This window comes from Protopterus annectens, chromosome 2.part1 (assembly GCF_019279795.1).
Source record: "Protopterus annectens isolate FY-2018-M chromosome 2.part1, PAN1.0, whole genome shotgun sequence".
NCBI lineage: Eukaryota > Metazoa > Chordata > Ceratodontiformes > Protopteridae > Protopterus > Protopterus annectens.
The window spans coordinates 104,641,149-104,658,362 of NC_056729.1; the positions used below are offsets into that span (position 1 = coordinate 104,641,149).

At 37.9% G+C, this 17,214-nt stretch overlaps 1 protein-coding gene across 12 annotated transcripts in view; it reads left to right on the top strand.

The window, feature by feature from the left end:
- Positions 1-17,214, top strand: part of RAPGEF2 (Rap guanine nucleotide exchange factor 2) — a 2,418,607-nt gene that overhangs the window by 1,853,242 nt on the left and 548,151 nt on the right. For all 12 annotated transcript variants that reach the window (XM_044062055.1, XM_044062064.1, XM_044062056.1 and 9 more), the window contains one exon: positions 3,575-3,752. In XM_044062055.1, the coding sequence (XP_043917990.1) occupies positions 3,575-3,752 (178 nt within the window). The remainder of the gene's footprint in view (positions 1-3,574; positions 3,753-17,214) is intronic.

Below are 17,214 nucleotides of genomic sequence, written 5' to 3' on the forward strand. Positions count from 1 at the left end.
GAAATGCCTGTGTTTAGTAGTGCTTTAGACTTCATTTCATTTTATGATATATAACCAGTAGCCATAGCTGGTGGAGATGACAGATGGACAGTTTGCTATCTTCTCTGAAACACTGCCAGTGGCTGGACTCCGCTAGAAATCCCAGCATGCATGTGCCTGGCAGGGGGAAGAGGCCATGCACTGTAAGTTGATCTGTTAGTGGAGACCAGATAGAATAACACATCCTTATGTGTATAAAAGCATTGTACTTGTTACTTCACATTATGTGCCCATTTCCTGGGAACGTGCCTTAAAGCATTTCTCTGGAAGTATTTTTGAGATGTCTCCTTCCCGTTAACATGCACAGAACCTGTAAGCCATAATGCTTCTTTTCCTAGATAGATGTCTATTTTGTATTAGAAAATGTCATACCTCTGTCTTTCTGTGTTCCACGGTCCTATAAGGTAGGTTAATGGAACTTACCATCTCTTATCTGTGACCAGTATTTATGTGCATGAAAGATGCTGCTTGGATTCCCAGTGCTTGATAGTTTAGAACAGGCTGGTTTGACAGTGTAGCACAGAGGATTAAGGCTGCATGTTAATGACATTCATCATGTAATCCTCTGTGCAAGTCCCTCATTCTTAATTTGCTGTGTGTGTGATTCTTAGCAAGTCATTTATCCAGACAGTTCTTCTTGGTCTCAACCCATTTAAAAATATGTAATGGTAAATAAAAATAAAAAAATGGCATTTGTGCATACCTCTTGAGTATCCAGAATCTGACAGAATGCCCAGATTTGTCCCTCATATTGCTTGTTCCTCATAAAATCTATGGCATTCTGGCAAATCGAGGATTGAAGGTACTAAATTAAAGACATTTGAGTTTCAAACTTCGTCTTTCAGAAAACACAATACTAATGCAAAACCTTTTATTCTTGCAACTTTATAAGATCAGTATGGTTGTGGGCTTTTGCTCCCCTATTATGTTTTGGCTTTGTCCAGAATTATATTGCTAAGATTCTTAGAGGTATGCATTTGTGTGCATGATAACAGCAATTTCTTGTTTTTTTTGTTAGTAAGAATGTAGTTAACTGTTATGGAAACAGCTGTACTTTTCCAGGAAATCATATGGCTTCAGGGCAGTACACTTACATGGGACAAGTGAAGTATGTGTGTGTATACACACACATATATATATATATATATATATATATATATATGTGTGTGTGTGTGTGTGTGTGTGTGTGTGTGTATGTGTATATATATATATATATATATATATATGTATATAGTGGATAGAAAAAGTTTACACACCCCTGTTAAAATGCCAGATTTTTGTGATTTAAAAAAATGAGACCACACTAAATAATTTCAAAACTTTTCCCACCTTTAATGTGACCTGTAACCTGTACAGTTCAATTGAAAAACAAACAAACCTGTTAGGGAAAAAATATAAAAATTAAAAAAACGTACAATACGCTGGTTGTATAAGTGTGTTGCGGTGTGCACACCCTTAAACTAACACTGTGTTGTGGTGTGCACACCCTTAAACTAATACTTTGTTGAAGCACCTTTTGATTTAATTACAGCATTCAGTCTTCTTGGGTAGGAGTCTGTCAGCATGGCACAACTTGACTTGGCAATATTTGCCCACTCTTCCTTGCAAAAGTGCTCCAAATCTTTCAGATTGCGAGGGCATCTCTTGTGCACCACCCTCTTCAGGTTACCCCACAGATATTCTATTGGATTTAGGTCTAGGCTCTGGCTGGACCATTCCAAAACTTTAATTTTCTTCTGGTGAAGCCATTCTTTTGCTGATTTTGATGTATGCCTTGGGTCATTGTCATGTTGAAAGGTGAAATTCCTCTTCATCTTTATCTTCAGCTTTCTAGCAGATGCTTGAAGGTTTTCGACCAAAAGTGACTGGTATTTGGAACTGTTCATAATTCCCTCCAACTTGGCTGAAGCCCCAGTTCTAGCTGAAGAAAAGCAACTCGAAAACATGATACTGCCACCACCATGCTTCACCGTAGGGATGGTGTTCTTTTGGTGATGCGAAGTGTTGTTTTTGCACCAAACATGCATTTTGGAATTGTTGCCAAAATGTTCATCCTTGGCCTCATCAAACCATAACACATTTTCCCACATGCTTCTGGGAGACCTGATGTATTGTTTTGCAAATTTTAGTTGGGCCTGAATGTTTTTCTGTGTAAAAAAAGGCTTACATCTTACAACCCTACCCCATGGTCCAGACATATGGAGAATACGGGAGATTGTTGTCACATGTAGTACACAACCTGTACTTGCCAGAAATTCCTGCAGCTCCTTCAGTGTTGTAGGTCGCTTGGAAGCCTTCCTGACCAGTTTTTCGTCTTGTCTTTTCATCAATTTTGGAGCGATGTCCAGTTCTTTGCAATGTCACTGTTGTCCCATATTTTCTCTACTTTTTGATGACTGTCTTCACTGTGTTCGATGGTTTAGCCAGTGCTGTGGAAAATTTTTTTGTACCCTTCTGACTGATACCTTTCAAAAATGAGATCCCTTTGATGCTTTGTAAGCTGTATGTGAACCATGACTTTTGCTGTAGCAGACAACTGAGTAAATATCAGAAAAATCCTTCTAGGATAGCAGAACTTTATTTGGGGTTAATCAGAGTCTCTTTAATTGATGGCAGGTGTGTACCCAAGAAGACTGACTGTTGTAGTTAAAATGTGCTTCAACAAAGTATTAGTTTAAGGTTGTGCACAAACAACAAAGTATTAGTTTAAGGATGTGCACACTTATGCAACCAGCATATTGTACGTGTTTTATTTTTTATATTTTTCCCCCAACATATTTGCTTGTTTTTCAATTGAATTGCAAAGGTCATAGGTCACATTAAAGGTGAGAAAAGTTTTGAAATGATTTATTACGGTCTCATTTTTTTATCACAAAAACCTGGCATTTTAACATGGGTGTGTAAACGTTTTATATCCTGTGTATGTAAATAAATATATGGGTTTACTCAATTTAGTTGAGTAGACCATATTTTGACCTTAGAAACATTGACTGCAAAAAGGCTGAAAAACTCAACGGTGACATGTTACCATGCATGCATCTAGAAAGAATTTTGTTGCATGGAATTTTCAAAAAAAAAATTATTTTTTTTTTGCAGGGGGGAAAGCCCCCATACACCCCCAGCTAATTATGTGTGATAACCCTAGATCACACAGTCCCCAGGGAAAGGGAATATTTCCCTTTCCAGAGATTGTTGATCTCAGACACTGTCGAGTATCTGCATCTATCAACCAAATGCTGTGGATTAAACAGATGTTGATAAACAAGCATTTAGACCAAATGCAGGATGCACACGCACACACATACATGTTAGATGACTAATACACTGCATCAGCATGTTCTAATTTGGAGGATTTTTTTTAATTAGATTTTGAAAAAAATGTTGTGATATGTATGTGATCTACTGCATACATGCAGCATTTGTTCCGTATGGATAGCAAGATGTTTCACGTCCACTGAGTGGCAAAGCAATGCTTTAAACTGTAATCCTTCCAAGTGTTATAACTGTTTACATTTATATTCTTTTGAATCTTTAGGCCACTGAAAGTGAAGGTGGAGACATGGATCTAAGTGGCTTGCCTGAGACAGCCGTAGATTCAGAAGATGATGATGATGAAGAAGATATCGAAAGAGCGTCGGATCCTTTAATGAGCAGAGATATTGTCCGAGACTGTCTTGAAAAGGACCCAATAGACAGGACAGATGATGATATTGGTGAGACAATGGGAAAGGGTGGTTAAACTGCAGATATGTGTGTTTTAACTTGCTGTTATATGTGCGGCTGCTTTGCATGCTTGTGCAAACAAGTTTTTCATTAGAAGGGGAAAGAAAAATTGTACTACAGTGAAACCAAATGTTCCCGTTATAGTCTTGTCACCAGTGGGATACACATGTTGCATTTTTGAGTGTGATGTACAAATGCAGGTACTTCTACAGTAGAATTTATTGTTAGACATGCAGTATTATTTTTACTTTTGTTGATTTATTTTATTTTCCACATGTTAACTCAAGTAGAACTCTTTCCAAGTGCATAATTTTCAGGTTCAGAGCAGGGATGCACAGCAAACAGAATAACAAAATTATGTCACGCACAGTCAGGATTTTTATAGCTAGACCAAGAATGGTAAAATTATTAACAGCCTAGTATCACAGTGCAAGTTTGAATTAGGATGTGTGTACAGAATGTACAATATATTTGTTTTATTTATGAGTAATGGAAGAATAGGTAAAGACAGGAAGTGGGAGATGAGAAGGAAGGTTAGTTTTAGAAGAGAGATAGGTAGGAAGAAAAGCTGCCGAGAGCAGATGTCCATATGGCCTCCTACTGGGAGGTAAATGTTCCTCAGTTATGAATGAATTACAGTCTGCACAGTGAAAATTGTTTTGGATCAGAGCAATGAATGTCTTGCATTTCAGTTAAAAGGTACATTAAACACACACACATTGGGTTATGAAGCCATTCAATTAATGCTGGTGGTAGATACGCCTAGGCTTTTTTTTTTTACTGCATTACAGCAGCAGTACCCAGTTTGAGAACAGATAAATGTCTGTTTTTTTTATTCCAAATGTAATTATTAGAGACGTTTTCCTAATTATAACGTATAAAGTCATTCTCTTGCTGCTTCTCCTCAGCATTAATGTTCAACAGCTACTAACATGTTGGTAGTTGATATCTAAGGCAGTTCTTTTACAGGAAACAATGACATTGTGTTTCACTTTTCTTTATTTTCATGAAATATTTCAGGGACTAAAAGACCTACGTTGACTATTTTGACAGAATCATCTTACTGGGTGGCACCTACATTCAGTTAGCTCTTGGGCGAAAATCTTCAAATCACCAATATATATTCAAACTGATTTACCTGAAAATGCTGAAGTGCAAATCAGTTAGTAAATCTGTTTTACAGTACTGAAATGCAAGCTATGTGCTTAGCACACACAAATCAAGGAGGCTCGTATGTCATGCCATTCAGTTTCTGTATTGTAACTTTCAAAAAAGAATCAGAGCCAGCGCAAAGTGTAGTTTAACATTGTTTAATGCACAAAAATGTATAACAGCATGGGTGAGGGGAAAATTATATCCTACCCCCCAAGCCAAACCGGTTTTGGCTTAATAGTCTTCTTCAGTGGAAGACAAACAAAATACAAACATTAGGATCAAAAAATCCTTCTTACATGGCTATAGGCAGGTGCCAATAAACCTCCTATTGGTCAGTTTGTAGATATTCATTTAAACCGGGAGGGAAAGCCCCCCTAGTTTAATTATACATTTCTTCTCCTTAACATTCAAAATTCTGTGCCAACCAACTTTGTCCATACAATTCTCTATGAGCTTAATAGATGAGAGAACTTCTAGAATGTCCTAATTTTTTTCATTGTATGTGAAGTGGGTATTCACTTTTATCATATACCTTTGTGGAAACCATCCTTGATTAACATGTTCAGCAGAAGAGCAGAACTGTCTAACTAGTCTTGTAGGTTGCTAAAAACTGAGTTGTGTTTTTTATGATGATATCTTTTGGGGAGAAGAGTAAAGTACTGCAGAGTAGTCTAAATTGAATGATAGTTCTTGCAGTCAGCTATCATATAATTTAAAGTGACAGGGGACCCAGTACAGCGCCCTGGAGGACACTAGCAAGAGCATGCTGCAGTTAGGAGATATTCTCCTCCTTCATCATTTGTGCCCTGTTGTGGAGGTAACTGGAAAAAAACACTGAATGGTTTGACCAGCGAGCTTGCACTTTGGCAGTCTGCAGAGAAGTAGAGACAGACATTTTTGGTGTCAGAAGCATTAGACAGCTGTAGGAATAAGGCACCAATATGCTGCTCCAGGTTTAACTTATTTTGAAGACATTGAGGGAAGGAAAAGGGGACAGTGTGGATACCGATATCCATTCTCAATATGGATTTTGAAAATAATCCTTTGATTGATGAGGTGCTTTAGAAGCTGTCTGTATGCATTCTTTTTCAAATATTTTTGACAAGAGTAAGCCATCCCATGGGTATGAGAATAAAATAGATCCAGTGAGATCAGTGCTCTCCCCAATTTAAATTCAAAATAATTAAGTAAAACAAAACTTGTGAGGAGTAAAGGGCTAATGCCTTGACTAACCTAGATGACCTGGGATTAATTATCGACTGGCTTGACCAATAGATGTGGCAGGGAGGATGGAATTGTGCTGGTGAGCAGATTGTTTGTTGAAACCCCAGTAGATATCAGGGCTCAGAGCATCCTCAGGCTAGATGTGTAAGGTGACCTACGAGAGTGTGACTGCTGTAAGGGACTGTCAGAAATGTCCCCACAAGCCTCCCATTATTATCTACCCAGGCTTATGTAGTAACATTAAAACACTGGGAGAGGAAGTAGAGCCTGAGGAAAGCCTGATGCAAACAATTAATAGGATGTTGCAGACAACCCACTCTGCTCCATTTCCAGGCAACAGGTCTCTTTCATCTTCCTTCCTGTCTAGTAGTGAGGCTCAGTGTTCTCACCAAAGGGATGGGATGGAACCAGTGATGCTTTCTACCTCCCCACCCCCACCATCCAGAGGATGTACTGGGATTGGAAATTGGAGCAGTTGGAGGAGTACATGGCAGCTGATTGATGGTTAATGGTATAGCATCAGGGACCAAAAAAGTTTTTTTTTGACAAGGGGGGATAATGTGACAAAAAGACAGTTATTGTAGCTTTAGCTGATCTTTTATGAAGTCATATGATTGGAAGTATTTTCAACTCTGGGGGACATTTTTGTTCCTGAATCAAACATTTAGAGGATGTTGATTGGATAGGCTGTTACATCCTCAGAAAGGACACACTTTCTTGTATCAGATTTATAGATTCTGCATTTTCTTACTCTCCAGTGTGTGACTGACTTAAATTATACAGTGTGTGTGATCAGAAGTTGTGCTTCTAAGAGTGAATATATTTTTCAGTGAATGGAATTTGACTCTTGCAAGGGTCTGTCCCTTGTAATATGTTAACAAAAACTAGAGTCTGTCTTAAGCCTCAACAAAGTATTCATTATTTTCTAGTGAAATGTCAGGACATATCCTTCTCATCATTATAAACAATTTCCTGTAATTCATATAATCATTTATATGTTGTAGTATAGTATAATGGATCTCACCAACTGAGTGACTAAAAAGTGTGTAAATACCATTATGATTAGTATATAAAGAAGTTTATAATGAATGTGGTGGAAATAACAAATGCGGTTTAGCAGGAATGTTTCTTTACCATAGTTGAAATGTTAATATTGAACAAAAGGATAATTTGCTGTATTTAGCCGTACCAGGTGTACTTAATGAAGCAATTAAAGCTTTGTAATAGGAGTGCCAAGGAAAGTCCATGCAGAGTTTTTCAACCATTTGTGAATGTGGATTTTTGAGGTCCAGAGCTGTGGTTCTAGAAGTCAGACAGCGGAGTGAACTGAAAAGAGATGCCTGGAAGAAGACTGAATGTGCTCCTGTTAAGAGTCCTGAAACACTGAAAGAGCGAGCGAGACTTTGCGTCATAATGCTGGGTTGTGGTCTCATTCACTGTTTTGATTCTACTGGCTGTAAGTTTGATGTTTGCCGTAAGACTTATTGTTTGCAAAGATGTATTTTTAAGCTCTGTTGTATAATAAACAGCTCAACTCTGTATTCTAAGACTAGTATCTCTGTACCCCTCACTTTTAATGTTCCTTATGGATCAGTGCTGGCCTTCTACTGTTTGGCATTTAGTTTGCATATAATCATGCCAATATCCATGAAATCTAGTCGACTATGTTTGCGGATGACTGCAAGCTGAGTAATGTTATCTACTCATTCACTGATGCTAAACTGCTCCAACAAGAGCTAGAATGTACACGTATCTGGTGTACTGAAAATAGCCTCAAGCTAAATGCAAAAAAGTGCAGTATTGTAGCATTTGGCAAAAAATATGCTTTTACCTCATATGTTATAAGGGATGTACTTCAAAATATTTGAATAGCAAAATAATGATCACACATGATCAAAGTACAATAAATAAATAAATAAAACTCAGAGATTGCACAACAGCAGAGAAAGGGCAAATTCTGACGACTCACTGTTCCACAGTCTCCCAGAATAGATCCAAATGAACAATCAATTACGTCTGCCAGCAGGAAAAACACTCAGTATTTTGAATGTTTGATAATTTGGAGTGTTTCCATTATAAGTGGTACTCCTTTTCAGACATGTGATTGAGAGACCTGAACATTTATGTGAACACCTTTCTCTCATTCACTCATGTTTTGATCATAGTCAGGAAGACTCATGTGCTTGGGAAAATCATCATGATCCAAAGAAATTGTATTACCTTATCAGATCCATCATCAAATGCAGTCTCATTTTGATATGTACAAATTCTGCCTTGTAGCTCAACTGGAAAGGCCCCACTGAGTTTTAACCAATAAAATTAAAGATCTTAAATCCTTCCACTATCCAAAAAGGATTAGCACAACTCTCCTTATATTCAGTAGCCTACAGGCTGTTCTGAGTTGGTGGACCTCAGGTTTCAAGCCAGGAAAGGCCTAGTCTTGTTTGACCTCCTATTTCTCCACACAACTAGTGGTCCTACAAACTCCTGTACTAGAGCAATAACTACAGCACCAAATAAACCAGTCTTGCCAGAGTGATTAAGATTCCTAACTCAATATATTCTCAATCTATGTAATACTTTCCCACTACAGGCCAAGCAAAGTACTGCTGTGTCTACCTTTGAGGCTAGCCTTGACAACTTGATGGGTAGACACAAATTTACACGGGAGTTGTCATGTATGGCACTGCTTGATTTGGTAAGTAAGCACTATTATGCATTTGTAAAAGGTGGCAACAACTTTAAGTGCATCATCTTAAAGGTGTATGTGGCTAGTCATCTTATGACTCCTGTGATTGCTTACCTAGTATTGTTCCTTTGTTCTTATTGGTGGATAATGTGGGCAGTTAATGCAGGGATTTTGGCATAATTTGTATATATGCTAAAGTCTTCAGACTATACCTGTTGATGCCAATATAGAGGAGTCGCCCATCCGAGTACAATTTTCTCCAAAGAGAGAGAGTGGTGTATGCTGTGAGTTTCTTTCCTTTGATGATTGCAACTGTGTGTGTGGATCTATTTACAAAATAACTACTGTGGATCAGCTACTGCAGTGCATTGCTAATGCTACCAAAGGGATGGTGGCAGTGGCTAGAACAAAGGTGGTGTCCAGGACAGTTTCAGCACTTCAGCAGCTAATCAGGGAGGAAGAACATATTTGGGTAGTATGCCCACCAAATGGGATTGGCCAAGCCAACTGGTTCAGCACAGCTGTTTTTAGAACCACCAGTAGCCTTCAAGGAGGGAGTTGAGTATCAGGACTGTGATAAGGTTAAACAGGCATTTTTTTCTGGAGCTGGTATTACCTTGTTACCTGACAAACAAGTCACTTCAAAAGTTTCATAACTGGATTTTATTTCGTAACAAATTGATAAGATCACAATTTATTTATGGTTAGATCCTGAGGGCCATCCTACTAAAACTAAAATGATGTAAAAATTAGACATTGACAAATATGAGAGAGATCATTGCCTACTGCTTTTAGAAAGTGTTTGTGTGTGTGTGTCCTTCCGTCCATCCACCTAAGGACTCCAGGAAGTGTTTTTTTTTCCTTTCTGTGTTAGTAAAAAGATTGTTATGCTGGGAAACCATGTACACGATCGAGTATTATAGACATGGATCAAATCCGTTGTCAAATGTCGGTAATAAAAAGTATAAGCTATAGATATGTTCTGCTTTAAATGTGGAAAACGGGGGGGGGGGGGCATACCTGTCAACCTTTTAAGGCAAGCGATCTGGACAAAGCCATAAGTAATGGAAGTGGCACTTTTTAAATATTGCTCTTACAAACACAGAGAATTAACAGAATAACAAGTTTTGCATTAGCATGTATTTTCTGAAGGGAATAAAGTCTAAAACTCAAATGTCTGTCTTTTCTTAAGTGTTTTGCCAGTGATTTGCCAGAAAACCATAATTTTACGAGAAATGGACCAAAAACATGAGGCAAGAATCAGGACATTCTTCAGTAGAGGCTGCATTTTCGTATAATGCTGCTGCAAAGATAATTAAGTACAGTGTCTTACCTAATGGTAGAGAGCTGTAAAGACAGCTAGACTTGAATAGCATGATTACACTTATGAAAAGAGCAGTATGTATGTAAAAGGAAACCCTCACTAATAAAATAGGTGACATAATGTACAATCACAGGGGAAAAATGGTATCCCATTTTACAGCTAAAAATACAAGCTGTGTTTTGGAAGGTAGTTCATCCTCTTGCTATAGTACCAAGTTTATCTCATGACATGGTAATAAGGACAGAGATTTATCTCCTTAAAAACTTGTAGAAATAAATGAAAGAAAGTTTTCCTTTTGATTAGCATCTTTGTCTATGAGGTGAAGTGAAAGTGAATAGGCTTACAGAGGGTGGCCTAATGGTTAAGGTGTTTGCCTTACCAAACACATGGTGCAGGGTTTGAGTCTCACAAGGGATAATTGGCTAGGCTTAAAATGGCTCGCAAGGGCAGTAAGCTTAGTACTAATCTATGAACCTATGCCTAAATTTTGAAGTTAGGCCAGTCAGCTGACACATCCAATCCATTAGAGTGCTTAAATCCAGCAAAGATTAAGACATTGTTAGAGAGCTCTAATGGTACAAATATGGCTATAGATCTAAAGATGAAGAACCTACACCATTTAAAGATGCATGTAAACCTTTTTTCCATATTGTCATTTTTTTTTTTGTTTTCCATCTTCAGATTCCAGTATTTCACGCAGTCAAGACTTCTAGCTCCTGCTCACACCTGATTGGTTGATGGCTTGAAGCAGTTAAGCAATGTTCAGCCACAACCAATCAGTCTGACTGCTAATCCCACAGGATGGTCAATAAACAGTTTGAGCAGTCATGCTCTGCCACGTATTTTGTGGTTGAGTCAGCGACTGTAATTAACTTCTCTATTTTGAGAGTTTTTTTTTTTTTTGGCAGAAGACAGGCAAGTCAATACAATCCTTGATTGGAATGGGTCTGTGTGACAGTTAAAGATTCTCCAGTTAGTAATAGTCGCTTGTCTGGTCAGGATAAAAAATTTGCTGGTTTTCTTCAGGCAGCTTTATTATGTACAAACACATCAGGATTGAGGTTTAATAACTTTAACTTATACAAACTTGTAAACAAACTAGCTATCGCACTCATACATGCTCACTCTCTGGTTGCACTCTCAAAATGGCACTGAAGCTAGCATGTGCTTGCTATTTATATGCACGTGCTGTCCTTGAAATACTTCTTGCAGGTACAACACACACACACTATTCTACATCCTCCCTCTGAGAAATGGGTCATACAATATTGACGACATTAATTGACATGCGGTCAATACAAATAATTCTTTGACATGCAATTATACAGAACTAAATAACATATTGACAAGTTATGTCCAGGTTGCTGTGTATTTCACACTAAGTCTGGAAATACGACCAAATCGTGTGACATAAAAAGTAGAATTAGGTCTAGAAACTGGACTCTCTGTGCTGAATGTTCAAATTTGAAAACATCAGGAATGGAAGTAGAGGTTAAGAGTTCTGCAGCAGGAACATTGTCTGGATTGCTCTGAGATTTAGAGTCTGTATCATAGGATCAATGCTGTGATTTTGATTCTGATACAGGAAGATGATGTGTGTGATTTCTCCTGTACTCCAGCCCCTCAGATTCTATGAAGTAGGATCTTGGCTCTGCACATATACTTGATATTTGACCAGTCCAGTCGAAACCTTTTGCTATTTCTATCCTCACTGTCTCTCCTCCTTTCAATGGACGAAGAAATCTGTCTGATTCATCATAACTGGACTTCTGGAAAGAACGCTTTCTGTATAGTTGGGCTCTGATTGTTCTGTTGTTCTTTGCTTTAGGCCTCAGCAAACTGGAACTGATGGGCAATGTTCTAGTTTGCCTAGAGAGAAATCTCTGAGCAGGCAAGCCAAGTATGTTGTCATGGGGTATGTTTCTGAGATTGAATAAATTTAAAAAGACATTGGTATTATCATGCTTTGACTTCTCTAGTAATTACTTTGCCCTCTGTACTGCATGTTCAGCTAGTCCATTTGACTGTGGGTATTCTGGACAACTAGTAACATGTACAAAGTCCCATTCTTTTGCAAATTTCTGAAACCACTGCTAAATTGGGTACTGTTGTCTGAAATAACCTTGTGTGGACTACCATGGACTGAGAAATGACGTTTCAACTTAGTGATGATAACATTGGCTGTTAAGTTAGATAGTAAATCGATCTCAAACCAGTTCGAGTAAGAGTCTGCCAACACTTAAGTAATGCTGATTGTTCCACTCAGATATATCAGTGGCTACTGTTGAGCAAGGTAGTTCAGGAACTTGACTTAGCTGAAGTGGTTCTTTTTGCAACTGCAGTTTAGTACTATTGCATACTGAACAAGACAAACTTTTGCTAGAGAAGGCCAAAATACTAGTCATCTTGCCCTTCTTTTGATAGATTCAGAACCTGGGTGACCACAATGCAAAATTTGGATATATTCACCTTATAAGGAAGCAGGAACAACAATTTTAGGACCTTTGAAAATAATGTCATCTTCCATCAACATCTCATCTCTGTAAGGAAAATAAGTTTGCACTTCAGTTAGTACACTAGCTTGCTTTGACAGCCATCCAACATTAATGTAGTGGTTGAGCTTTTGCAAAATTGGATCAGTCTTTGTATGATCTCAGTTCATCAAGTCTCGTGGTAGAAAAATTACGCACTTCCATGACATAAGTCAAAATTCTCTGCACAAAGCTGTTGCATTGTATTTCTGACCGATGTGGACAAGGTATCAGCCAGATAAAGAAGCTTGCCTTTGGTTAGACCATTTTGAAGTTGTACTTTTGCAATTTGAGCATCATTCTTTGAAATCTCGCTGGAGCTGAATGCATAGGCTTCTTTAAAATAGAGCTGAATGCATAGGATTCTTGAAAATAGTGACTAGTGTTGGTGATCAGTCTCAATCTGAATAGCTCGACCATAGATATAATCATGAAACTTTGAACATGCAAATACTATTGCCAAACGTTCTTTCTCAGTTTGAGCATATTACATTTCAGTTTGAGTAAGAGATCTAGATGCATAGGCTACTGGTCTGCCTTCTTGAAGAATAACTGTCCCAAGATCAAATTTGGAAGCATCACAGGAAAGAGCGACTGGTTTTATTGACATCATAATACCTTAATGTAGGTGGGGGTGGCAATTTTCTGCTTAAGGTCTTCAAATGCTCTCTGATACTGTTCCAACCAAGACCATGTAACATTTTTGTGCATCAGCTCTCTCAAAGTCGCTGTCAACTCACTGAAGTCTGGTATAAACTTGCATAAATAGTTGACCATGCCAAGAAAATGTTGTAGAGCTTGAACATTATCTAATGCTGGCATCTCAAGAATGGCTGCTTGCTTGGATGGGTCTGGTCGTAAGCCAGTGCTAGTAAATAAATGACCTACACGTGACTTCTGGTGTATACTCTGAGAAAATAGCTTCAGTAAAATTGGAACTAGGATATGTGCTTATATGATGAACGTCTTTGGTAAGAAAAGCAGATTCATTCTCAAACTGTCTCTGAGACCCAGTAATGACTGCACAAGTCTTTGGACTACCTAGAATAGTAAGCTGTAGCAGTTCCTAGCCAAATAACATGAAAGCACTACTGAGCCTGTGATTTGAAATTCTTTACCTCCATAACCAACAAGTTTCGCACAATTGGCCAAATTAAGTTGCTCACCAGTGCTCACTTTAGCAAAAGTATCTGCTGACATAACGTTATACTTTGAACCAGTGTCTACTTTGAGCACTGTGGGTTTGCCATTGATCAGGACAGTAGAAAACACTTTGTGCTCTGCCAACAAATTTACTGCATCAACCTTTTCACCAATTACTGACACACCATCTATGTAGAAGAGTTGCTGCTCTTTATATATGATCATCTTGCTTTTTTGAATGACCTTTCTTTATAGCTGTGTGAGGTTTACTTGATTTGCAAAACTTTTGAAAATGGTTCAATTTTTTATACTTGTGGCATTGATGACCAAATGCTAAGCACCTTTCTCTTTTAGAGTCATGATTGGCACCACAATTGTGACAGTTAACAATAAAGCTTGATTTGAGTTTTGCTGACTCACCTTGTACTGCATTGAGCATGTCCTTTTCACTTACTCTTAGAACTTACTGGAAAACTACGTGTTTTACCTGCCACACTCGCAGGGGTTACAGCTGCCATGTGCTTAGGCCTGCTTCTGCTAACCATGTGTTGCATGCTGTCTGTATTTGCTCTTGAGCCTGCTGAAACCATGCTCTTATCACTTGCAAGCATACTTATATGCTTTTCAGTAACTTCATGGATTTGACAAATTTCAATAGCTTTACTTAGCATTATATCACTGTCACAAAGCAAAATCTTTCTCACTGCAGCACTTTTAATACCACACACAAGCCTGTCCTTTATTAAGTTATATTTTAAGCCACCAAACCTACACGTTTTAGCTTTGTTTCTCAGGTCAGTAATATAAGCTGCAAAAGTTGTTAATTGCTTTTGATATCTTGTGTAAAACAGATGCCTGTCTAATGTAATATTTGTCTGGGGATTACACATTTCCCTGAATTTACGTTTCAGACACTCAGGGTCTTTCCTTGATTCAGGCTGTACAGCAATATGATGGTTTCCCCCCTCTCCTTCATAGACTGCTGGTGCATACACAAATGAACGCTCTCTTTCAGTGGCCTCTGACCCAGCTAAGTTTAGCAAAATGAATGCCCTGGTGCATGCATCTTTGTCAGAATAAGGTGCTTGTATAAAAATGTCGTACTCTTGCTCAGATATTCTCCAATTCTCTGCAATATTCCGAGCAAATACAAGTGGTGATGGTTTTTGAAATCCATCTGCCATGCCAACAAATTACAGTAAAACACAATGCATCCCAAGTCCACTTGTAACTGTACGAATATGCACACATATACATATGCCTGAAATTTATGCCAGTATTTGGAAGTATTCCCAATAGCACAGCAAGCCTCTGAATAACTGAACTTCGCAAAATAAGTTTTCTGGGCACAAGAATACTCTTGAAATCACTGCAGTATAAGAAATCACCTCTTATCAATGTAAGAAACATTTCAAAATAACTGCACTGTGTGAATAAACTTGGCAGAAGAAGCTCAGAGTAAAAAACATTTCGCAGTAATTGCAGTTTGCGAATAAAATAGTACACAGCACACTGAAACTTTCCCAAAATGGCTGTACTTTGCTAAATAACTCTGTACATTGCAAGAAACGCTCGGTAATGGCAGCACTCTGCGAATAGACACACCCAGCACAAGAAACATTTTGTAATGACTGTATTTTGACTGCACTTTACAAAATAGTTGCACTTTGCACATAAACTCTTTGGAATAAATGCACAGTAATAAGCACACACTGTAAGCACTTTTACACACTTTGAGATGCTTTGAATAACTGTAGTTATGTCTTTAATAGCTTCAATTAATGCAAAATGATTTATGCCAAAACACAGTATCTTGACAAAAAACATGCAGTCGCCTTGCTTTATTTATATTGCTCGTTTAATCTCTTTTCATGCCCATTATACTTTTCTTGTGCTCGTTTTCCTCTAAACAAGCCCGTTTTACTTCAAACATGCTCGTTTTACAATTCTGAGGTCATTCCAAACCCCTTATGCGCTTTTCTGGTAATTGTTTTGTCAAATATCTTAATTTTAAACATATCATTTAATTAATAAACATTTTGTGCCCTCTCACTTGTTTAATAATGTGGTTTGAGCCCTTGTAATGCTCCATTTTATCTTTTTTTTTTTTAGTAAATAAATCATTCGTGCAAGTTTTCATTACCTTTGATTCATTTCTGGCCCTTTTTTGTGCTCGGTTCTCTTAGTTTACCTTCCCTGTTAACTCTGCACCTCATAGCTCTGAAAAGCAGTCTCTGGAATCTCGGTCCTGGCACCATGTTGCTTATCTGGTCAGGATAAAACAGACTAACATTCTTGGGTTCTGTTCAGGCAGCTTTGTTATGTACAAATACATCAGGATTGAGGCTTAATAACTTTAACTTGGATAAACTTATAAACAGACTAGCTGTCACATTCATACATGCTCGCTCTCTGGCTACACTTTCAAAATGGCACTGAAGCTAGCACGTTCTTGCTATTTATATGCACATGCTGCCCTTGAAATGCTTCTTAAAGGTACAACACACACTGTTCTACAGTAGTTGTGACGCGTTGTGTGTTGATATGGCCTGAAGTCTGGTCTGAAACTGAACTTCTTGAATTTTGAACTACTGGATGACTGGCTATTATGTACCACAAATAAATTTGAGTTAAGTTGTAGTTATTGTAGTAGTAGTAGGCATACTTGTAATGCCACATGAATTAAATCTTGGTCTCCCTCTCACAATATGATTGACTGACTGGAAATTTTTTTTCTGGCTGTTGATATATTTGTTCCTGATCATTTTATTTTATTTTATTTTTTTTTTAAATTGATAACCTGGGGCAGATCACCTCAGTTACTTAACGTAGTATTTTAAGATTCTGGCAAGAACCTAGACTAGGTGTGCAGTCACTCATGCATTGTCTGTACAGTACAGCTCTATCTTTTTCTTTTATATCTGGACTTCAGATAACTTGAGTTTTTCTTCTTGATAAATGTAGTGGGTTAGACATCAAATAAGAGGTCTGGCCAAGATTATTGGGGGTGGGGGAGCACCAGTCACCTACAGATTTTTGCTTTTGTTTAGGGTGCCATCTGCTGGAAATATGGATTGCATTTTATTTGAGAAAACTGCTAAGTTAGCTGTCTCTCAATCATATCTGTATAATTCTTAACCTTACGAACTATTAAACTCTAAAGTCTGCCATTACTGAGTATTAATCCTCATTTTTACCAAAAAATGAAATTGAATTAAGTATTATTCAAGAAAGTAGTCAGGCAATAATAATGCCAGACTTTAGAATTTAATACTTATGTGTTCAATGAACATTGTTCATTAACTTATACTTCTATATTCATTTATGTGCGTGTTTACTGGCTGGGCTGGGAGGGAGGACTGCATCTACCAGATGAAGGCAGAAGG